Below are 25,876 nucleotides of genomic sequence, written 5' to 3'. Positions count from 1 at the left end.
CTTTTTATGATGAAATAGAATTGTTAAGGGATTCCTTGAAGAAGGATAAGCAAGGTCACTGAGGACTGAGGCTGTGTTCATGATTATAACTTTAACATTTTATTTAAACCAAACTTAAAGGAAGATTTCAAAATGTATAGTTTTAAACATATATGTATATATACACATACATACGTATATATTTTATATCTCTACATATCATGTAGTACCTTATACAGCTCAGGTTTTCTCCATTCTCCTTGACTATCTCCTCATATCAGATGAGGGACCTGACTAATAGAAAAATTCAATGAGCCAGTATGAGACAATTACTGACATTTTCTTTTATATCTGGCATTGTAATAAGCCCATTTCATTTGCAAATTTTATGGGAACACAGATTTTTCTTTCCCGAATTGACATCTCTCTTTAGCCCTACATTTCACAGCATCTCAAAATGTTAGAGATGGACAGGGCCATCTAGTCTAATTTTCTTATTTTGCAGATGAATCTGACACTGAAAGAGGAAAAGTGATTTGTTCAAGGTTACGTGGTAAATAAATGGCAGAGCTAGTACTTGAACCTATATCATACGATATCAAACTCAGTGCTCTTGTCTTGATGGCATCTTAAATTCAATGTATTCCAAAATAAATGAGTCATCTTCCCCAAACATAAGTTCCTCTTCCTAATTCGTTATTGCCAGTATCATTTATTCAGGGCTAGCTAGCTAGGTCATGCAGTGGATAGAATGCTAAGCCTGGAGTCAAGGAGACTTTTCTTCCTGAGTTCAAATCTGGCCTCAGATACTTACTATCTGTGCGACTTAGGGCAAGTCATTTAACTTGTCTGCCTTAGTTTTCTCATCTGTCAAATGAGCTTTGACAGGAAAACCCCAAATAGGGTCATGAAGAGTTGGACATGATTGAAAACAGCTGAATGACAAAAATAATTTATTCAGTCATCAGATTCACTGACGTCTTTCTCTCCTTCACTTCCAGAATCTGACAAGGAACCAGACTATACATTCTTCTTTGAAACTCAATCCATTATTTCCTTTCTATTTCCATTTGTATATAATTATAATAACAACAACAATAGTTAGCATTCTATAGAACTTTAAGGTTTACAAAGTACGTTATCTATTTTATATTGTTTGATACTCACAACAACCCTACCTTGTAATAACTAAATTTATTCCCAGTTTATAAATGAGGAAACTGAGGCTGAGAGAGATTACATGACTTTGCCCTGGGTCACATAGCTAGTTAATATCTGAGGCAGGATTTGAACTGTTTTCTCTACTTCAAGTCCAACATTCTGTCTACTGTGTTACTCAGTTACCACATATATAAACATATATGAAAATATACATGTATGTACACACATTTGTGTGTATGTATTTGTGTTTCTGTATATATACATACATTATATATATATATATATAGTGTGTGTGTACCAAAAGTCTTAGTGTAATTTTAAGTTATATCTTGAATAGAAATGCATATATTTTACCATATAATCTATATATTATATGATATTGTATATTATATAATTACACATAGTTATATATTATATAATCTATATAATTTTAAAGGTAGGATGATATATGTACATATGCAGGATATATCCTTCTTTTGGATTAATTATGTTTTATTAGGTTAATGTAATTTAGTTCCCAGAATTTATTATTTCTCTTAATGCCAAGGTTTTCAGGGTAGAATATAAATAGTTATATAGGATATCAGTTTAATATATTCTTGTAGGTATTTTCTGAATGTAGTGCAGTTTCTCTTTGCATTTTGTAGCATTTTTACCCAACAAATTAGGGGAGGGATCCAGCCAACAGCAGAATTTAGTGATATTGACATAGGGTGATTCTCCCATATAATTTAAGCAGTGTTTTACGCTTTTCTCTGCTTCACTGTAAATAAATTATGTAGAATTCAAAAGTTGGCCCCTGTTTTCTTGCTTGGAAATGAAAAAAATAGCTATTGAGTTAATGATGCTCAGCAAAAAGGCAAATTTAAATATATTTTTGTGCATGGGCAGCTAGGAGGCATAGTAGATAGAGCACTGGACTTGGAATCAGGGAGACTTAAAGAAGTTTAAATCTGGCCTTAGACCCTTGTGAGCCTTAGGCCCTTGACAAGCCATTTAACCCTGTTTGCCTCAGTTTTCTCATCTATGCAACGAGCTAGATAAGGAAATGACAATCCCCTTGAGTTTCCTTTGCCAAGAAAACCCCAAATAGGATCATGAAGAGTTGGACACTACTGAAAAATGACTGAACAATATACAAACATATATGTGGACAGGAAACTAGTCAGGTGTTTTGGCATAAGGTTAGCATCTAACTATCTTGACTTGCTTTGCAAATACATTCCATATTTAAGAAGTTTCTACTTACAGGTTTTCGGACATCAGGAAGGGTTATCCATAATGGAAACACAATGGGAAGAACGATCAGGAAGGTGATCTGTTTGCGGATACTGGTAGGCCAGGACAAGCTGAGTGGCTGGTCATCTTCATCTTCACCTGTATCTGAAGTCTGTGTTCAGAAAAGATGAAGAGTATTGGGTATGCAAAACAAGGAAAATAAAGCATGATTGGGAAAGCTCAGATCATAATTAAGAACCTTATGGAAATCCTTCATTATTGTATTCACCTATTTATTTTATAAGTATGAACCTTTTTTATATTCAATTAAAGCTACAGGGAGACGGAAATAATTTTGTCAACTCAGAAATTCAGTAATGTTCCAGCCTCTCTTAACAGAGTAGTCCAGAGTCCTTTACTTTCTTAATATCAAGAGCCTTTGTAGTCCTTGTGACAGCCTAGTCCAAAGCTCCATTCCTTGGTCACCACTTCTAGGTATATGTTGTATCCCCACAATAAAATATAAGTATCTAAGGGGCAAAGACAGTTTCCTTTTTGTATTTGTATTCCCCAGTGTCTCTGTCTGATAGTAGGTATTTAATGAAGGCATAGACAACTAGGTGATACGGTGGATAAAGAACTGAGTTTAGAATCAAGAAGACTCATCTTCTTGAATTCGAATCTAGACTCAAACATGTACTAGCTGTGTGACCTGGGGAAGTCACTTAACTCTATTTGCCTCAGTTTCCTCACCTGTAAAATGAACTGGAGAAGGAAATGGCAAACCATTCCAGTATCTTCTGCCAAGAAAACCCCAAAGGAGTTCTCAAAGAGTCAGATACAACTGAAACAACTGAATAATGAACAAAACAACAAAGGCTTGCTGATTGACTAGTTCAATCAAAGGCTGGTGTGACAATTTATAGAAGCTTTCTGAAAAACTTGTTTTTTGAAAGTCCCTTCCAATGCTTCAAATTCAACATGCCTCAAACCTGTGACTATTATATGTGAAATTATAGAATGTAAGAGTTGGAAGGGACTTTTAGGGATCATTGATTCTAGTTCCCTCTGGCAAAATAGCTTAAAAGATGACCTGTTCTTGCTTGACATACCAAAGAAATGCTTTAATAGTTCAAAAGATCTGGGGTTTCATGGATGTGGGTAGATAAAATTTGGCATTATATGAAATTTTGTATAATAAAAAGTTATTTCTTCTACCGATGCATTTCCCAAGTATTTTATAGAAAATTTTAAGAGGCACTATGGCTCTAGGAAGTCAGCCCTCTGTTATCTAGTCTTTTTTCATTCAGCAAGGTTGGCCTTTGTCCAACAATCTGTCAAAAGGTCCCACACTTAAAATTCTGCCAAATTAGGAGGATCTGATAGATCATATAGGAGGGACACTTGTTTCTCAAGGGTTATGCCAGCAAAAAAACCAAGGAAGGAGCAAAAATCTAACCTTTATCTATTTATGGGATGAATTGTCCTGCTCTGATGAGACAACAATGATGTGATATCTGATTTTTAGAAATTAAATTTAAATTGATCAATCAATAAGGAAAGTTAATAAACATTTAAATAGTCTACTAAGGTTCATATTTATTGGAACAAAGGTATAGCTATTGCCATTTTATAAATATCAAGAATTTTGCTTTAACAGAGAAATATGGACTGTACTTTGAGAACTGATGGGCTAGTAAGATCTTTTGAAGCAGTGTGGAAAGTGCACTCACTTTATTCCTAACTTTCATACTTATAAGCTCTGTGACCCAGGGGGAATCACTTAACCTCTGCCTGCCTCACTTTCTTTCTCTAGGATAATAATAATACATTATAACACAACACAAGATAGCATAACATAAAGATAACATAAGAAAACATAATAATATAAAACAACAAAATAACAACATAATAAGATAATTATAATATAACATCAAATAACAGAAGATAACAACATAAGATAATATAATATATTAACACAAGATATAATATAACATAACAAGATAGCATCACATAACAAAATAACATAACAATATAAGATTATACAATGTGACATAACATATCATAACATAATATAACAAATGATAACATAAGGCAACATAAGGTAAGATGACATAAGACAACAGACCACATAACACAAAATAACTTGAGATAAAATAAAAATATAACATAATACAATAATATAACATATAACATAAGGCACCATAAGATAATAAGACAACTAACACAGAATAAGATAAAATAACAACATAAGATAACATAACAATGGGGATAATAATAGCATCTACCTCAGAGGGTTGATGTGAAGATCAAAATCTTATTGCTCTCTAGAAATCTTAGTTATTAGGATTATGATTATTACTGGCAACTGATCATTGGGGCAGCTAGGTGGCACAGAGGATAGAGTGCTGGTCTTGGAGTCAGGAAGACTCTTTTTGGTTTTAAATCTGGCCTCTGACTCTTATTAGTTGGGTGACCCTGGGAAAGTCACTTAACCCTTTTTGCCTCAGTTTTCTCATTAGTAAAATGAAATGGAGAAGGAAATGGCAAGCCATTCTAATATCTTTGCCAAGAAAACCCTAAATGGGGTCATGAAGTGATGGACAAGCCTGAAAACAATTGAACAACAATGTAAACGACCAAGTTGTCTCTCCTGAAAGAATTTGAGCTCTAAGTGCAGGAATGGTTTCATTTTTGTCTCTCTATTACTAGATCCTAGCAGTAAAAAGTGCATAATGAAGCTTGTTGATCCATTTTCTTGCCCAAGGTAACATAGCTAATGAAGAGGAAAGCTATTATTTAGAACTCAGGTTTCTTGATTCACAATTAAATGTTGTTTCCTCTATATCAGATTCTCTAAGTTCAGTTTTTATACATCTAAGACGATAAAAACAAGAAAGACAAAATAGTTAATTGAGATGGCTCAGAAAATTAGACTCATTTGACAAAATTCCACATGGCAAAAGTTCTACGTTAGCTTTTATTTTTTTAACTTCTTTGTTAAAAATGAATACTTTTGGTATGTGCTTGGAAAAGTAGAGGACACAAATCTGGAAAACATAAAAATTCTCTTACTTTTAATACTATGGCAATGGTTTCTTCTGTTTGCAAGTTATGGCCTCTTTCTCAAAAATTGGCAAAAGTTAAGGGATATTCAGTTCCTTAAAGTTCAGCAGCTGGTAGTTCCATTTGTAACAAATATTAATGACATTCAAAAGTAACTGTCAATTAGTGTATTTCTAATTATTATCTGAATAAAAGTTTAATAACTGTAGCAGAAAACCAAGTTTTACCAAATACACTTTTATATTCATATTGATAAATGTCTTAATTAATTGGTTTACTGAAGTCTTTTGTTTTTACAATGAGAGAATTTCCATACACATATACCAACCTTAGGGCTCCTTCCCTTACAGCAAAGACAAAAATCAGGTAATCAAAACTGACACATATTGACTTTATTCAACAGTTTATGAGATATTCCATACCCATGATCCCTTATCTCCCCAATGAAACTTGGGAACAAGATGAGCTACAACAATTGCAAAGATTTAAACTTAATTTTATTTTTCTTTCCATACATCACTTCAGTATATGTTGTTTGGTTGGGTCTGCTTACTTCACTCTGCATTAGTTTATATGACTTCTCCTGCTTCTTTGAATTAATAGTAGTCTATTATCTTCATATAGTATAATTTGTTTAGTCATTTTCCAATCAGTGGTAACCCACTGTGTTTAAAGTTTTTTGCTAATACGGAAATTGCTGCTCTGAATATTTTGGTATAATTGGGAACTTTCTTACTTTGACTTTTCTGCGGTATATGTCTAGCAGTGGAATTTATAATAGATCAACAATTAGGAATGGTTCAGTCTTTTCTCCCCCCATAATTCCAAATATCATAACTTCAGATTTATAAAGGGTGCAAAAAAAGCAAATTTTGCCTAAATTTAAGCCCTCTCCCATTTCCTTTAATTTCTGTCTCCCTCCATCTTCAGTTAAGGGAAAAACACTTCCTGCCTCTCCTGTATTCCATTATGGCTTCAAAAATTCTGGAAATTTTCTGTTCAGTGTATTGTGAAATTATTACAAATTCCTAATGCAGGTCTTACTTGAGTTTTATTGACTGAACTTGTGAGGAAATATTCCAGATACTTTACAAAGTTTTTATGTTCAGTTTTTTAAAGATTAGGTATTATTTCCAAAAGAAATTTCTATAAATCTAATGTGCTTTGTTTTTCCACTTTGATAGTAAGGATAAGTGGGAAAACAACAACAATGGAATAGTCTTGTGATATCTAGAACAACTGACTTTCCAAACTCAGGTTTCTTGATTCACAATTAAATAGTGTTTCCTCTATATCAGATTCTCTAAGTTCAATTTTTATACATCTAAGATGATAAAAACAAGAAAGACAAAATTGCTAATTGAGATGGCTCAGAAAATTAGACTCATTTGACAAAGTTCCACATGGCAAAAGTTCTAGGTTAGTTTTTATTTTTTTAGCTTCCTTGTTAAAAATGAATACTTCTGGCATTTTTACATCAAGACAGGTTTAGGTAAAGACAATGACTCTCAGCCATGCACCTAATGTTACACAACTCAAATTTATTCTTCCAGCTAAAAGCTAAATCTGGGTAATGTTTGTTTCACCTGTCTCTTAAACAAATTAATCAAATAAAGTATAGATTTAGAACAAGAAGAAATCTTAAAGGTCATCTTGTCTAACCCCCTCATTTTGTAGATGAGGAAAATGGGGCCTAGAGAGAGAGAAGACAACTTTAGCCAAGGACATGCAGGCAGTCAGTGGTAGAAGTGAAATTAGAGCTTGGGATTTTAGAATCCTCAAACAAATTTGTGCCATCCTTCCTCCCATCTAGTTCAATGTAAAGATCAGATCATGACAATGGAAACTGTTTTTATCTTTACTCATTCATTTAAAACCTTTCAGCTTAATTTAGTATTTAAAAATCAAAATAATTGTTAATAGACTTATTGTTATAAAGAATGAACACGTAATACTAAATGCTTTCTTCATACCAAACCTTTGAGGTAGGTAAATATCATATAGATGTGAGAGCCTCAAGGAACTTCCAGCAAAATGTGAGGAAAAGTCATTTTTCTCCCTGAGAACTTCTGTAGGTTTCTCTCCACCTGTCAACAAATCTGGTGTCATAGACTCTTATGACATCAAAGACCCAAGGAGATATGGGAAGTTTTCGCTTTTCTCTTGGCTAGTAATCCTATCCAGGAAATCTGGGGAAATGTAAACCTAACTCTCACCAAAAACTTGAGTGAGATAATCTGCTTGCAAGCCTATAGTTCAAAATATGACAGGAAAGTTTTGTTAAAAGGGGAAGAAAATGGAGACCCCAAAATACCGCATCATTGGTACCAAAGATAAATGTATAACAGAGGATATGTAATGCTGGCTCCTTACCCACGATTATGGATACTTTCATTTAGAGTCACATCAACAAATATTTATTAAGTGCCCATTATGTGCCAGGGCAGCTAGGTGGTGAAATGGATAGCACTCTAGGCCTGGAGTCAGGGAGACCTGAATTCAAAACTGGCCTCAGACATTTACTAGCTGTGTGACTCCTGCAGTGTATTTTGCTTTATCCATTCTGCCTTCATCATTCTGCATTAGTTTATTTTTTTCTTATGCTTTTTTGAATTAATAGTAGGCTAATATATTCATATAGTACAATTTGTTTAGTCATTTCCCAGTCAATGGTAACCCAATAGTAACCAAAATCACTTTACTCTGTTTGCCTCAATTTCTTTAATTCTAAAATGAGCTGGAGAAGGAAGTGGCAAACCACTCCAGTATCTTTGCCAAGAAAACCCCAAAAGGGATCACAAAGAATCAGACAAGTCTAAAATAACCAGACAGCAATAACAACAAAATTATGTGCTAGGTACTGGACTTAGAGTTGGGGATACAAAGAGAGGCAAACAATCCCTAGTGTTTAGCACAGTTCCTGGCACATCCTAAGCACATGTATAATTTCATAAGGTGGCCAGCTAAGTGGCATGCACAGTGGATAGAGTGCCAGGCTTAGAATCAGGAAGACTCAATTTCTTGAATTCAAATCCAACTTGAGATACTAGTTATGTCATTCTGGGCAAGTCACTTAACCCTGTTTGCCTCAGTTTCCTCATTTGTAAAATAAGTTGGAGAAGAAAATGGCAAACCAAATCAGTATCTCTGCCAAGAAAATCTCAAATTGCATGAAGAGTGTGACACGACTGAAAAACTGTTTGCATAGAAGGTCTCACTGCATGAAAGGATGAAAGGCCTCAAATTCTTTGGGGATAACAAAGTAATACCCTTATTGGGCTCTGAGCAGGAGGAGCCATTAACTCCATGGATCTTTAAATAGTAATCTACTACTACTGGGATCTAGTTTTTTCCCCTCTATATTTCATTGTTTATTATTTTAAAATCACAGCAGGTGGTTTTCTCTTTGTACTGTTGGGTTCTCACACAGATAACATGGATGAAGGGAGTGCAGGAGTGAGGGGAGGATGTTGGGGGCCAAAGTCTATAACTAAACCCACCAGGGATCACTGGGAAATAATGCTCTGCTTGTGAACCCCTATCTTTCCTGGGCAGGAGATCGGTGGCATGGTGTGTGCCTGCTCCTGTCCTCTACTCCAGGTAAACCTTGTCAGTATAGAACAGGAAAAAAGAATTCAAACAAAACAAATGTCAGTCATTTAAATAGAAACCCAAATCTGAAAAAAAGAAAAAAATCACTGCACAAAGCTCAAGTTATGACTTTTTTCTCACTTTGGAAAACTATTGAGCCTTGATTTTCCCCCCACCCCGCTACCCCAATTACAAAGTTACAAGAACACAGATGTTCACATGTGGACATGAGATGTAGTCAAAAGACCAAGTGGAGAGGAGGTAGGAAAGTGGGGCCAAATGATCAGTGAGGTCCTGCCATCCCTTATTGAAGGGACAGAAGGGAGGAAGGATGGGGGACACAGATGGTAGGAGTGGGGGGTGGGGTATGGAATGAAGGACAGAGTGGGGTAGAGGAGCAGGGCCCAGGCCGCTCAGTCCATCTCCATAAAACATGTGATTTAATAAAATAAAATTCATTGAAGTGGCCCCATGGAGAGGAGGTTGGGGGTAAAAGCTATCCTATTCTATCCCCATGTCCACAGCTCTGGCATCTATTTGTTCCCCAGCAGGGGATATGTGACCACCATAGTGGTAGCAGCAGGCATAAGAGGGAGAGGGTTCTAAGCGGGCCCCAAGGGGCTGGGCAGGCTGGGAAGAAACAGAGGGTTGGAGGGAAAGTTGGAGGCAAGGCCAAGAAGGATCCAAATGGAGTTAATGCTACAAGGCCATGCCCCTCTCCCAACTTGGGTCAGCTCCTCCCATGGGTAGCTGGTCTCCCTGCCCCTCCTTGGGGACTGGCTCTCAGTTGTGTCTTCTCCTGGATGCAGGCAACAGATGCATTAGGACTTTAAAAAGCTCCTTCATGAGAAGATAGTTTCTTTTACCCCAGAAGCCTTTAAATCTGGGGCTCAGGGGGATGAGCTTGAACTGGGGTCTTTGGTTGCCTCCCTTATTTTGGATTTCTTTGTCTAATCATAAGTGACTGAATAGCAAGCCAGAGAGTAGCATGTCCAGACATGGAAGGCAACATTGTGAATTTGAAAGTTCTGAAGATCCTGGGTGCTCAGTTGGTGCCAGCTGCTGTATGGGCGAGGCATCCTTGTCAACTTTTGCATTGTTTTTTGTTTTTTTTTTTTTGGAGAAAATGACCACCAGGCAAAGCAACTCAGTCCCAAATTTTCAAAGGCATGGATCTGGAGAGAATTGTTCAGATAGTTCAAATGAAATGCAAAATGTTTATTCAGCAGTCTGGCAAATGGCTTCCTTTTCTGTTGTTTAAGTTTCAACCTCCCAGCAGGATAAAAGTTATTGATTGCTTAAGTCTTGTCAGTGTGAACTTGTGAGTCTGGCTTTAGCATTTCTTTTGTGTATTGGAAATAAATGTCCCATACCCAATTTACATTGTATATTGAGTACGTGTGTGTGTGTGTGTGTGTGTGTGTGTGAGAGAGAGAGAGAGAGAGAGAGAGAGAGAGAGAGAGAGAGAGAGANCTGAAGGCCATCTGATGGATTATTGTGTCCCAGAGCATAATCTAGATCATCACAGATGCCTTTGAGAGGGGAGTGGAGTAGCTGGTCCCCCAGAATCCCAGCTTTCACATCTGTGGAGGCTGTATCTTATACCTTTGAGTTTTTTTAAAGCAGTTGTCATAGAGAAGACATAGGCCTTCTATTAAGCTAATTGCACTATTCTCTCTCCATATTACCTGTTAATAGTTATAGCTTTGTTTTATATTGGTTTTCTTTAGAGTGATATAATATAAAAGAATATGGCTTTTGTTCCAGTGTTTAAATAAGAAGAAATGGGTTTAAACATCTGGGGTGGTGTGTGTGTGTGTGTGTGTGTGTGTGTGTGTGTGTGTGTGTGTATATATATATATATATATATATATATATATATATATATATGGGATGAAGGAGTTAAGATTTAAAGAAAAATATTTATACTTTCCCAAGAAAGACCCAGGAGTTAAAAAATGAAATAAGCCTACAGAAATAATTTTCTTTGAAAAATTTTAATGGTACAGACTTCAGCTGTTAGAAACAGTGTGATGCTCTTCTTTCTAGAAGTAGCAAGATGGCTTGGACAATCTCCAAAGAATCTTATGATTTTGATGGATAATACTGCAGATAGATATAGAGGACAAATGTTACCTTGAGAAACTTTGTCGAAACTTTGGATCTTGGGTCAAAAATAAGGCAAGATGGAATAGTTGTTTTCTATAACGTCTCCAATCTAAACACCTCTGCCTCTTTCCACTCCCACAAAAAAAGGAAACATGGGCCAAATATAGAGTAACTAAAGCTTGAACCTACATCATAAAAAAGAAATACCTCACAAGGTAAGATCTTCATGAAATAATACTGGAAAAAGATTTAGAGCTCACAATATCTCCACACCCAGCTCATGGCCTGAGCCATGAAAACACCCTTGTGTTTGTGCACGAGCTTCAGATTCTAGCTGTGGGGATATCTGCCTGGTCCCTTTGTACTTCATAAGAGACTGAAGACACTGATTTTGCCAAGCTACAGAGAGTAAAAGAAGTTCCTTTATGGTTTATTTTTTTGTGGGGCAGAGGATAGAAGACAGTAGGACAGAATCAATTAAAGGAGAAATCCTAGGGGTTTTGTGTCCAATGGAAAGTACAACTGGTGTCCATCTGCCCAGGGAACCAGTCATACTACCATATTCCCAACACAAGGAGGCAGAAGATCATAGACTGCCAGAGGTTATGTGGCAGGAGAATGAGAGGAAACAGAGTTAGAAGCAAATCAAGAGACAAGCTACTCTAAATACAAGAAAATAGCTAAAAAATTTAAAAAGTCCAAAAGAAAAAGGACACACACACACATATATGTATACTATATGTACACACTTAAATCCCAAGCAGATATATTAACAGAGGCTCATAAAAATAGGAGAAATGAGAAAAAAATTAAAATTAAGGTAAAATATAATGGATATGTATTGTACTATAAAGGGAAATGAACTAAAAAAATCATAGTAAAGAAGAGAAATCTGTGGACTTCACAGAAGTAATAGACCAAAAGCAGAAAACTCCAGAATGATTCAAAAGAAATAAAACATTTAGAAATAGATATTAGGATGGACATTAAATGGAAATCAGATTTCAACACAGAACTAAAGATGCCAAAAAAGGTAGAAAAATTATAAGACATGAGCATAATTTTTCCAGACAAGTAGAGTCTCTGAAAGAGAGAATGACAGATTTGGAACTCAATAATACAAAAGTGAAAGAAAATTTGACAGAAGAGATTCAAAAGATAGTAAATGTCAAAGATACATGAATAAGTCAGAATGATTGATCTTAAGGACAAAAGTGCAGCACTAACTCAAGGATCATAGATTTCCTTGAAAAACATAATAAAAAAACTTGAATGCTGTACTTCAGGAAAGAATATATAAAAACTGCTTAGAACTTTTGAATACAGAGAAAAAATTATTGATTGATCAAATTCATCTCCATGTTTGAAACTTAAAAGCATGGAATGATTTAATGTCACAATTTCAAAATCAAATCAAAAATAAATTTTGCAAGCAACCAAGAAAAAGGATTTCAGCTGTGAATGAATAACTCAGGAATACTTTGCAGCCATGAGAAACTGCATAAAAGAATATTAAATAATCATGAAAAAGAAGAAATACTCAAGTTGTAACCCTGTCCCACCTCCCAAAATGCTATAAAACTGGGGCCAATCATCAGTGAAAATAAGGGGAGTTTTCAACAAAAAAGAATTATTTGAAAAATAAGAGGAAACAAAGCATTTGACTTGCAAACACTAGAGAAAAGTCAAGCAATGAGAGCAATTCTCTTGTGTTTATTGTTTTAAAGAAAAGGAATTAAATTTTAAAAAATGATGAGAGATTAAGAAGGTACAAAATTAATCTGCACTAAAGATTTAAGGGAAGCTTAAAAATCTAGAGAAAGTAAAAATGAAAAACTCAATATTCTATGGACTAAATCCAATAAGTCTGGATAAATAAGTCAATCTTTTGTGAAAGGAATAACAGGAGAAAGTTGTTTCAGTGGGGAAAGGAAAGGCAAGAAATAGCAAAGCTGGATATGTATCTACACTTGAGGTGAACAGAACTGGGATGCTGATTACCTGTAGAGACCCTATAAGAAATTTAAAAAATAAAATTGGGATCATGGAGTTTTTCGTTTTTAAAGTTGAAACAGAGAATTACTGGGCCAGATTAAGGTATTGGGAGCTGGTCTTGGCTTAGGACAACCTTCTCACCAACTGTGAGGCCCTGCTGTACCAGGACTCTGGGGTTGCTGTTGCCTGTCAATGATGACCAAAACTGATGGGATGTCTTGAAACTATCAGGAGCTGACTGGTACATTGGTGATGTTTAACTTGGCAAGGATACTTCTTTTGGCTCACAGAAGGAGTTGCCTCAAAGTCCCTTATTCCCACTAGCTGTCACTCTTTACTGGCTCCACCCAGCTTTGAGCTGTTTTGGGGAAGAAGTCTGCAGAGGTAGAGATATGAACAGGCCCCTCTTAGCTGTCAGTCCAAAGTGGTCAGTAATCTCATATAGATTTTACATGTACAAGCATGCAAAACATTTCCCCATATTTATGAAAGGAAACAAATAGAAAAAAATTAAAAAATTGAAAAAAGTTTGCTCTCGTCTGGATTCAAATTCAGTTCTTTTTCTCTGGAAGTAGATGACTTTTTTAAAAATCACAAGTCCTTCGGGATAGTTTTGGATCACTGTATTGCTGAGAATGGCTGTTATTCACAATTGTAAAGTGTTCCTATCACTGTACAATGTTCTCCTGGTTCTGCTTATTTTACTCAGCTTCAGTTTGTGTAAGTCTTTCCAGGTTTTTCTGAACTCTTCCTGCTTGTCATTTCTTACAGTACAATAGTATTCTATTATAATCATATATTACTTATTCAGTCATTCTCCAATTGATGGGTATCTCCTCACTTTCCAAATCTTTGCCTCCCTAAAAAAGAGCTGCTTTAGATATTTTTTTTATTTACAGATCTTTCTCCTTTTTTTTTAAATCTCTCTGGGATACAAACCTAGTAATGGTATTGTGAGTCAAAGGTATGTACTTACGCTTTTATAGCCCTTTCTGCATAGGTACAAATTACTTTCCTGAATGACTGAATCAGTTCACAACTCCCCCAACAATGCATTTGTGTCCCAGCTTTCCCACATCCCCACCAAGTTTCATCATTTTTCTTTTCTTTCATAATAACCAGTCTGATAGATGTAGGGTAGTACCTCAGAGTTGTTTTAATCTGTATTTCTCTAATTAATAGTGACGTAGGGCATTTTTTGCATAATTATAGAGAGCTTCCATTACTTTGAGAATGGGCTGTTCATAATCCATTGATCATTTATTAGTTGAGGAATGACTAGTATTCTTATATATTTAACACATTTCTCTATGTATTTGAGAATTGAGACCTTTATTAGAGAGATTGGTAAGAACTTTTTAAGTGCTGCTATTTTAACCAAAGGCAGATTGGAGGCAATTTACATGGCTGGCCAGAACCTGAGAGTTCTCCCAGCACATACACAGGTATATAGCTCAGTTCTCTATTCCCTTTACATATCTACTTACCCATCTAACCTCACTCCTACTTGGTTACTTCTATTCTTATTCTACTTTCCAAACTGTTGTGTTATTATTAATGCTACAATGGATAGGGAAACCACCAGCATTTATTAAGCACCTAATACATGCTAGACACTGTGCTAAGTGCTTTACTAATATGATCTCACTCATTTGATCCTCACAGCAATCCTAAGGGCTAAGTACTATTATTATCTCCATTTTACATTTGAGGAAACTAAAGCAGACAGGTTTAAGTGACTTGCCCAGGCAAGCCTAATAAGTGTCTGAGGCTCGATTTGAACTCAGATCTTTTTGATTCTACCCTTCCATCACCTAGGGACTCAATGCTCCCTTTGAACAGGAGATCATGTTAATACTTCTCATGGTCCAATAATAAACCTACCCTACTTACTTAAAGCTAAGGAGATGACTGAAAATGTACTTTGGAATGTCTGATATTTCCTCTTCTTTCCATTCTCACTGCTACCATCTTAGTTTAAGACATCATTGTTTTCCCCTTGGGTCTATCACAATAACTTTCTGACATGCCTTGTCCATCCTGCTGCTGTTCTCTCCTTCAATTTACTTTGCTCATAATGCCAGATAAATATTTCCTAATGTACATTTCTGATCATGGAGAGACAGTGTGGCATAGTGATTTTAGAGTTGGAGAGACAGTGTGGCATAGTGATTTTAGAGTTGGACAATCTGGGTTCAAGTCCTTGTATTAATACTTTCTAGTCAAGTGATCCTGGGAAACAACAACATTAATTAATAGGTAGGATTTATAGAGCATTTATTTATTTATTTAAACTTTTACCTTCTGTCTTTTTTTTTTAAAACCCTTACCTATATATTGGTTCCAAGGCAGAAGAGCAGTATGGGTTAGGCAATGAGGGTTAAGTGACTTGCCCAGGGTCACACAGCTAGGAAGTATCTGATACCAGATTTGAACCCAGGACCTACCTTCTCTAAGTCTAGTTCTCAGATCACTGAGCCACCTAGCTGCTCCTACCTTCTGCCTTAATAGTAATTATAAGGCAGAAGATTGGCAAGTGCTGGGCAAGAGGGGTTAAGTGATTTACCCAGGGTCATATAGCTTAGGAAGTATCTGAGGACATATTTGAACTCGGGTCCTCTGTTCAGAACTGGTTCTCTATCCACTGTGCTACTAGCTGCCCCTTATATAGCATTTTAAAGCTTTTTACACATATTTCCTCATTTGATTCTCTCATCTGCCCTTTGTGGAAGGTGCTATGATTATTTCTCATTTTAGAGATGAGGAAAAAGAGGCTTTGAAAGTTTAAATGATTTACCTAGGGCCACCCAGCTAGTCTAACTGTCTGAGGCAGGATTTGAACTCAAGCCTTCTGGACTAGATGGTACAGAGGATAGAGTGACAAGTCTAGAGTCAGGAAGACTAATCTTCTTGAGTTCAAGTCTGTCTTCTGACTCCTACTAACTATATGACCCTGGGAAAAGTCACCTGTTTGCCTCAGTTTCCTCATCTGTAAAATGAGTTGGAGAAGGAAATGATAAGCTACTCTAGTATCTTTGCCAAGAAAAGCCCAAATGGAGTAAAAAAAAAAAAGTCAGACATAATCGAAAACTGACTAAAACAAATTACTAGTTTAGGGGCCAACTATCTATTATATCACATTGCATTTTAAACCAATGAAAACAATAATAAAAATAGACAGAAAGAAAAGATTATTATTTTCTAAAACAATCAATTTGCAAATATTTATTAAATGACTTTTAGGTGCCAAGCACTATGCTAGGCCGGGGTATATAGAGCAAAAAAATATTTACTTGCAATGAACTTTAAGCTTCTACTATTGGGATATCTTGATGTCATTTTATATTAATCTGTGATTTTTTTGGTAGTGTGTACATGTTGTGTCCCTGTCTCCTCTAAGATGGTATCCTGAAGGGCAGCAAATTGTTCGGTGTTTCTTCCCCCCCCCCCCCATAGCCTCTGGTACATAGTAAGTACTTAATAAATGTTTATTGAATTGAATGACAAATTTATTTGTCGCCAAGTACAATCAATGCAGATTAACCCTCAGAGAAGGTCTGGGGGAAAGTGAGGAAACAGAAGAGAGTTCCAGCCTCCCACGGGTTAGGACCAGCAACCTCTAGCATGGCTGCTGACTTTGCTGTGAAGGTATTATTTTTGAACCCCCTGAGGGCATGCTGCTGCTTCTTGAGGCCAGATTGTCTCAGATGAAAGCCACTCTGTGGAAGGTCACTCTAAAAGTTATTCCCAGATCATTTGTGTCCTTTAGATTTCACACTGGGATCCTCTGAAACGGAATTCTAGAATGCATCAATCACTTCCTTCCCTGCCTTGTTTAAAAATGAAAGCATAGGAGCAGGGCAGACTTGGTGTCTAAAAATATCAATAGCAACTTTTTCCTTGGAAGCTTTCTTTTGAGACCCTATTAATAACTAGCTCCAGGTTTCCCAAAGCTCTGGGTTGCTTCTGTAGCAAGTTACAATGCTGAAAATTCTTTAAAGTGAAAGGCAACACTCCCCTCTCTACCCCACTCTGGACCCTCAAGCCATCGTCTTCAAAGAGTTGGCAAGACAGAACTGTGATTAAGAAAATCTGCTTCAGCAAACATTTATTAAGCACTGACTATGTACAATGTCAGATACCAGACATAAAAAGAAAGAAAAAATCCAAAAAGTCTCCATCCTCAAGGAACTTATATTCTAATAGGGGTAATAAAACCTATTGTTGTACAGTCATGTCTGACTCTCCATGACCCCATTTGGGGTTGTTATGGCAAAGATACTGGAGTGGTTTGCCATTTCCCACTACAGTTCATTTTGTAGATGAGGAAACTAAGGTAGCTAGGAAGTATTTAAGGCCAAGTTTGAATTTAGGTCTTTCTGACTCCAGGCTGAATGCTCTGTCCTCTGTGCCACCTAACTGCCCTAATAAAGTATGCCTGCTAATGAATATAGCAAGAGGCAAATTGATGAGAGGTAGAAAGCACTAATAGCTGAGGCTGTGATGATCAGGAAAGACTTCACTAGAAGGTGACATTTGAGCAGAACTTGGAAGGAAGCAAAGATTATGGGGGAGAAAATAAAGAATAGCTTCCAGGCATGGTAGGGAAATGGAATGCAGATTTTGGGAAACAGCTAAGCTGTGTGGTTTGTGTGCAATATAGTTTTCATGCAAGATTAGGATCTGGCCCTTCTTTTCCCTATTTTAGCTCTTCTGTCCTCTCCTGTCTTGTCTTATTCTCTCCAGTGGAGCTTTAATGGCCTCAATTTTTCTAGCTTTAGCTGGAAGCAGTCTGATGCCCCATTCTCCTTCCCCCAACTTCCATATTGGTGCCAGGCACTGAAGACACCCACTGGCTTAGCCTACCACAGTAGGCTCAGAATCCAGAGCTCAAGAGATCTACCAAGCTCAGCCCCCCTAGGAATAGGGACTACAGGGACTCTCCAAGCCTTGCTCCATAAGACTTTCTGAACCACCCTCCATTTCCTTTGGATACTCTCCTTTTGGAGGTGGAGTCTCAGGACCATTAAAAGAAGGCAGGAAGTAAGCATTTATGAATGTGTTTTTTCATAAATGCTTGTTTCCTTCCTTTCAAATGTTAATTTTCCAATCTTCTAGCCTGTAATGGGATAGGTTGGATAAGGGGATTTCTAGAGCATCATCAGGCAGCAGGGGCACTTTGAAGACTATTTCTCAAATCTTTCTAGTTTAGCCTGAAGGAAGAGAGGAAGTATAGTATAATGGAAAGAGTCCTGGATGCCAGTGAGTTACAGGGACTTACATTCTAAGCTGCATATATATGTACATATATAACATACACATGATATATATTACATAACACATATTAATGTGTTATATGACATATAAATACATTATAGAACATATTCACACATTATATAACATACCACAAATATATTATATGACATAAATATATTATTAATATGCACCATCAATAAAGCATTAATAAAGAACATATATTATTAATTATATATGACATATTATTAATATAGATTAGCATATATAATATACATATAATATAATACACGTATAGTATGTATATATGCAGCATAGATGTAATGTGTGTGTGAATCTCTCTCTCTCACTAATCTATATATCCACCCATCCATCTATCCATTTATCTATCTATCTATCTATTAAGTTGGATAGAACACCCAAGTCTAGAGTCAGGAAGACTTGAGTTCAAATGGAGCCCCAGACACTTGCTATCTATATAACCTTGGGCAAGTCACTTAACTCTGTTTGCCTCAATTTCCTCATCTGTAAAATGAGCTAGAGAAGGAAATCACAAACCACTTTGCCACAAAAACCTCAGATGAGGTCATGAATGAGGCTCTACTGAAACGATGGGATGACAACAAAATATATCCATCCATCCATCCATATATATGTATACACACAAACACACACATGTATATATACACACATCTATGTGTATAAAATAACTCACACTTGTAGGGTTTACATATTTCCTGGCAAGTCCACCAAAACCTTTCCCTTCAGCGTGTTCAGCATGTTCTCCCCTAACAATCTAGCAACTTTTTTTCCCCTAAACTCCACATTAACCTTCTAGATAAAACAAAAGCAAATCTTTGTGACTCATTTCATTTTAATGATGCCAACAGATGGTGACATTTCATCAATAACCTCTCTACTTATAACCTACGGATTATATCCTTTCTCCATCTGCCAGAGTCACTGGGCAGCCAGTGCTACAAGCAAACAGCAAAAAAATAATTGTCTGTTTAGATGCATAAAGGCTAAACATACCACTACCCTGTATAAACAATTATCTCTAATGTCTTGTTCCCCAAAGCCTTTGAGGTAGCTGCTCCTTTGGCGGAAATGGAGGAGGGGAGGGGAAAAAGACACAGAATGTGCAAACACTGCTCCTTTCATCTCTGGCTGCTGGAGCCCCTTCAAAGAGAAAAGAAGCAAGGACTGGAGGGTGGGGGTGCATGAAAAAGGAACAATTCCAATTAGGCTGGGTGGGGAGAGGTGAATTCTTGGAATTCTATCTAATGAAATCTTATCCTCTTCTATGGAAGGCAGTGTGCAAGTCATTGCTATCCAATTATAGTATGTTAGAGCTGTGTGGGAATAAATGTCTGAATGCAAAAGTAATTATTAAGCTCCATGGGCTAGGCACTGTGATTGGTCCTGGGGATACAAATACAAAAAAGAGAGTCTCTACCTTCAAAAAGCTTATCTTCTAACTGGGTAAGATAACGTATCTGATGGAGAGAGAAACAGTGCTCAGGAGGGTATGTGTGGATCAGGCTAGTGATGGTGAATGCTTACCAATCAGATGCCCATGGAGCTGGAATGCCAGACAGAGGGTGGAGACTTCAGAGTAGGACAATTATATTAATACAACTGGAGTATAGCAAGAATATCCTTTATTTTTATTTTATGTTTCAAACCCTTATTTTCTGTCTTCATTACATCTCTAAGACAGAAGGGCAGGAGTTAAGCAAATGAAGTCAAGTGACTAGCCCAGGGTCATAGAGCTAGGAAGTATCTGAAGCCATATTTGAACCAAGGATCTCCTAATTCCAGGCCTGGTACTCTATCCACTAGCAGCTCCTATCCTTCATTTTTAAAGAGGAGGAAACTGAGGACCAGAGATGGGACGACAATTCTTGCCCTACGTCACACAATTTATTAGTGGCAAAGAAGGACTCAGTATCTGAATCTCTTAGCTCCAAATTCAGTGATTTCTTTATTATAACACAATGCAGAATGACTTTCCATTTCTGGGGATAAATCCTGATATTGGAGGCATTCAGCTTTTCTTTACATTGCTCTTTTAAAAATGACTTCTTATAAAATTAACACTAGCCATCAGTAGAAAAGAATTAGAGAAGGACAGCTAGGTGCTGTAGAGGATGGGGTCTGGAGTTGGGAAAACTCAACTTCCCTAGTTCAAATCTGATTTCAGACACTTACTAGCTGTGTGAGTCCGGGCAAGTCATGTAACCCTATTTGTCTCAGTTTCTTTATCTGTAAGTGAGCTGGAGAAAGAAATGGCAAACCACTCTAGTGTCTTTGCCAAGAGTTGGACACGACTGAACAATAAAAATAACTAGTTAAACTTGCTACAATGAGTAGGCCAATTTGGCTGAAGCAGTGGGTTCACATAGGGTGGTAGTAGGAGATAAAATTGGAGTCAAATTATTATGGATCTTGAATATCAGACTAAGGAATTAAAACTTTGCGTGTATTGGGGAAGAAGCAGGCAGGGGATTAGAACTGGCTTGACCTCACGAGAATTTTGGGACAAGTAGGTGGTACAGTGGATAAAGTGCTAGGCCTGGAGTCAGGAGAACCTGAATTCAAACTTAACCTCAGATATTTACTAGCTGTGCTACCCTGAGCTGAGCCCTTTTTGTCTCAGTTTCCTCTGTAAGAGGAGCTGGAGAAGGAAACGGTAAATCACTCCAGTGTCTTTGTTAAGAGAACCCCAAAGTGGAGGCATCTAGGTGGCTCAGTGGATTGAGGGTCAGGTCCAGAGATAGGAGATCTTGGGCTCAAATCTGGTTTCAGACACTTCTTATCTGTGTGACCCTGAGCAAGTTATCTATCCCCCATTACCTAGCCCTCACTGCTCCTCTTCCTTGGAATCAATACATGGTATTGATTCTAAGTGGAAAGTAAGGATTTAAAAAAAAAGAAAAGAAATCCCCAGTGGTGTCATGAAGAGTTGGATTCATCATTATCAACAACAAGAGAATTTATCCTATCGCCTGAAAGTTACTCAACCCTATTGTGGAACTTAAATATTTTATGGGACATTGAGGGGGAGTGTATTCTATTGGATCTTAATTTACTTGACCTTAAAATGAGGAAGTTGGACTACAGGCACTCTAGAGTTCCTTCTGTCTTTAAATCTATGACTTTAAGATCCTTTTCCTAGTGATTTGTATGGATAATAGCCAATAATAAGTAAAGCCTTTTCCCCTTCAGTAGAGAAGAAAGCCAAGAAGAAGGAATGACATAATATTTGGTTGTTTAAAGTTTGTACTAAAGGAAAAAAAGAAACTTAGAAATGGTTCAATTTCTCATTCCTTTCTGTTGTTCCTATGAAGGACATGGAGAGGTATTACAGTGTGGATGGTAGATTTTTATAACCTTTTTTCCATCAGAGATTAAAATAAAAACCGGGAAGGCATCTTAAAATAGACCATGGCCAAGTCAAGTTTTATTGATCAGCAATAATAACTCATCTCTTGTTGTTGAGGAGCAATCTCAGAGGACCTCATAGTTGCCTACATGGCAGCAAAGGAGCCAGTCTGATTCATGTTGGAAGGCAGACTATTGGCTTACTCACATTTTTATTCCCACAAAGGGACCAACTAAATTCAGAATTCAGTAATATTGCACCTTTTCTTTTGGGGACGTTGCATGGCTCAGGAAGAATTGATTAGGAGTGAAAACAAAAAGCTCTTAAATTTAATGTAAACAATTTCACATCAGTTACCCTTTAATGCAAATTTTCAGAGAACTGTAAAGATTGAGCACCAAGGTTCTAATTAATCTGCATTCCATGTGAAGGAAAAAAGGTAATTTTTGCTTTTCTTATTTTTAGTTGAGTATTTTTATTGCACTAACTTAAGTCCACAAAATGCTTCACTTTCTTCCCCTGCAGTAGTCAGCTGCCTATTAGAAAAAGCATGAATTAATTTGTGTTTTGCAAAGACAGAGGGCTAAGCATGTGTTAATGAATATCCATTTTCTTCCATGAAGGTGAGCATTTGCTCATGCACATAGTGACCTCTGAAGTTTCTAGAACTATGACCTCAACCTTTGCTTGAACTTAAGAATAGTATTTGATATTCCCTTGACAATGCTGAAGGGGGAAAATCTCTTGACCTTCCTGTGTCTTTGTTTTCTCATCTAGAAAATGAAGGGTTTAAACTAAATTAATTTTGAGATTCCTTCAAGATATAGATCTATGATTCCATGAGCCAGCATCTTCTTTGTTTCCCAATTTTCTCTTCTAAGTTGAGAAAGTGGACAGGGATAGACTTAGTCAAGAAGACCTTAATTCAAATCCTCTCTCTGAAACTTTCTATTAGTGTTACCCTAGGCAAGTCACACAGCCTCTCTCTGTCTCAGTTTCCTCATCTTTAAAATGAGGATATTGGACTTGGTTGGTCTCTAAGATCCCTGCTAGCTGTGAGGTCTATGATTTTATGGTTTTCTGGTTGGTTAACCAATCTGTGAACTCCTTATAATTATTTCCTTCTTATGGAAATAGGAATATATTAAACATGCCATTCTTATTGCATATGGGGAATGGAAGATTACATCCTTGTAAGGAATAATAATAACAATAATGATGATGACTTACTATGTGCCAGGTACTGTGTCAAATATTTTATAATTATTATCTTTACATGCCACTGGACTTCAGTGACTCTAGAAGTGAGTAAGTTTGATGACATTGTGCAACTTTGTCTCACTTAAATCCAATTCTTGTAATAGGGAAAAATTAGATATTATATAGATATATATTAAGGTGTGGTTGCCAGGAATCAATCAGGTCTAGATTGATTCCATGATTAAAATAGACCCAAGTCAGGATGGGTTTTAAGGTAGTTTATTTACAATTAGGAAGGTTGAAGGTAAGAAGAGAGAGAGAGAGAAACTCTGGTCCAGACCAACGGAGGTCTGGACCAAGTGAGAATGAAAAGAATAATTAAATTAGTCTACTAGCCACAAGGCCTTAGCAATAAGAGAGGCAAAGAAACCTTCTTGAGGTAGAGACTCTAGAAACGCCAAGGTAGGCCAAGGAAGTCAGCCTAACTTACCCATGTGACAATTCAGAGTAGAAGCAGTCTGAGGTCTCAGCCGAGATCTTGCAGCACCAAGTTCAAAGCGGGAACTGCCCCAACAGGAAGTCTACCATCATATTTGAAAGGCAGCATCTTTCGTCACTTCCTGAAGGTCCACCTCTAATTCAAGTGGACAAATGGCGGCTTCTACACTGTTTTGGACTGCCCAAAGGGCAGTCCCTTGTTCTTGATTTGTTACTTATTGTCACATGTGGGTAACTCATCTCCCCTCCCCACTAAGGGAGGTGGGGATGACATTGTCTCTGGTGGCTAGAGTTTTGACTATGAATGGGGGTGAGCTAATTCGATTTACACATTCTTGTGCTAGTCATCACTCCATGATGGCACTGGTCTTCTTTAAAAAATGAAGGATGAACAACAAACACAATAATGGTACCAACAACAATTATTATCATTGATTCTCAACAATCTGGGAGTTAAGTATTAAGTAAGGAAGATCTTGATCCACCAAATGAAGAGACCCAAGGGAATCTTAAAACCCTTGTCAAGGAAGCTGAGTCACATTAGCCCAAAGCCCCTTAAGGGAGTTTAAATATCAACTCTCCTCTGATTTCCCAGCAGTTCTCTCTGCCCTCATCTAGCATGGATCAGCACCAGTCTTCGGGTACAAGGTTAACTTTTCCTTCATCCAAAGTCTGGACCTGTTAGATCCAGATAAATATCCTACAAAAACCTACCAGACTTCACTGGTTTGGGGAGAGGGCACAATATTCCCTCTGAGGCTATAGTGGGGTACCCAATTCTTCCTGTTAGTCCGATAGATGAAATCATTTTTGATCACCTTCCCTGATTATCCTGCATTTTTTGAGTATCTCCCTTCAATAAAATTGGCTCACTTTACTGTCTCACTTGTGAGCTCCATGTTTTCTTGTATTACATTATTGGTATTCTGCACCCTTCTAAGCCTGTATTAAGACAAAATGGAAATAAAATGTTCAGGTGAACTCATGAGAATGAATTGAAGAAACTGGAAATGTTTATTTGGGAAGAGAGGCTACTTAGGAAGGACATTACATCTGCCTTCAAGTGTTTGAAAGGCTGGCACGAGAAAAAGATATTCGTTTTTATGCTTCAGTTTAAAAAATCAGCTTCACAAGTACAACATGGGGGAGGCATAGCTAGAAAGCAATTTGACTGAAAATGATCTCAAGAAGCTTTTGAGGCATAGGTTCCAGGGATAAGGGAGTGATATTCCTTCTGTGCTCTGTCATGGTAAGACTACTTTGGGAATATTTAGTCTGTGAGCAACAGTTTAGGAAAAACATAGATAACCAGAGAAGGGAAAGCAAGATGGTGAAGGGCTTTGAGTCCATGACATATAAGGAGGACCTGGGAATATTTAGCCTGGAGAAGAGACTCAGGCAAGACATAATAGGTCTTTTATTCCTGTGACCTAGTTCCGAGAAATCCAGCCTTAGAGTCAGGAAGACCTGGGTTTAAGTTCTGTCTCTGAAACACACTAGCTATGTGACTGGACCAGTCATTAAACCTGACTATGGTCCAGGGATTCTCTGAGGCTATAAGTTATAAATGATTTCTTACAGAAATAAAATAATAGATATGAATCTCATAAAATTACACGCCTCTGAATTTAAAAAGTCTTTAGAGGGAATGATTCAGATAGCTCATTTGTCTTACAAATGCTGTCCCGCAAGATTTTATACCAATGAATTTCTTTATTCATCACAAAACATCATCAAGAATTGCCTTGAAGGGGGGAAAAGTCACATAAGGCCAGTTTAGAGATAATTGTGGAGTTGTGAGAGGGAAAGATGCTTGTAAGCTTAATGATTCATTTACAAGATACTTACTGAGCACCTACTATGTACCATAAACATAGTGCTATGTAGTGATTGCATCTATTTTAAAATGTATAATTTAGGGGGCAGAAAGGTGGCTCAGTGGATTGAGAGCCAGGTCTAGAGATGATAGATCCGAGTTTCGAATCTAGCCTCAGACACTTCCTACCTGTGTGACCCTGGGCAAGTCATTTAACCTCTGTTGCCTAGCCCTTACCACTCTTCTGCCTGGGAACTAATACACGGTATTGCTTCTAAGATGGAAGGTAAGGGTTTTAAAAAATTGTATAATTTATACTTTGCTTCCATAAATGAATTGGGATAGTACAAAAGAAACAGAAAAACCCCAACCCAGTTACAGAAGGGCAGAGAAATAGATGTGCCAGGGACTAGGAACGAATTAAATAATTGGACCCTGAATTCAGTCCTGAACCTTCCAGCCGCTTAGGCAAACAGGGAAACCAGAGTGGAGAGAGTAAAGGACTTAGAATCGAAAGACATAGATTTAGAACTTGGTGCTGACAACATGGGCCACATGTGACCCCAGTGAATTCCTGAGCTCTTCTTCACTCTATAAAGTGG

General features: G+C 37.1%; 1 protein-coding gene across 1 annotated transcript in view; it reads right to left on the bottom strand.

Moving 5' to 3' along the window:
* The window catches only part of SLC24A2 (solute carrier family 24 member 2), a 328,495-nt gene that overhangs the window by 34,517 nt on the left and 268,102 nt on the right, over positions 1-25,876 (bottom strand). The window contains exon 9 of the mRNA XM_044660717.1: positions 2,390-2,530. Coding sequence (XP_044516652.1) covers positions 2,390-2,530 — 141 coding nt within the window. The remainder of the gene's footprint in view (positions 1-2,389; positions 2,531-25,876) is intronic.

The sequence above is a fragment of the Gracilinanus agilis genome, chromosome 1 (assembly GCF_016433145.1).
Source record: "Gracilinanus agilis isolate LMUSP501 chromosome 1, AgileGrace, whole genome shotgun sequence".
Classification (NCBI taxonomy): Eukaryota; Metazoa; Chordata; class Mammalia; order Didelphimorphia; family Didelphidae; genus Gracilinanus; species Gracilinanus agilis.
The sequence above is the reverse complement of the archived record's forward strand: the minus strand, read 5'-3'. Positions and strand labels throughout refer to the sequence as shown.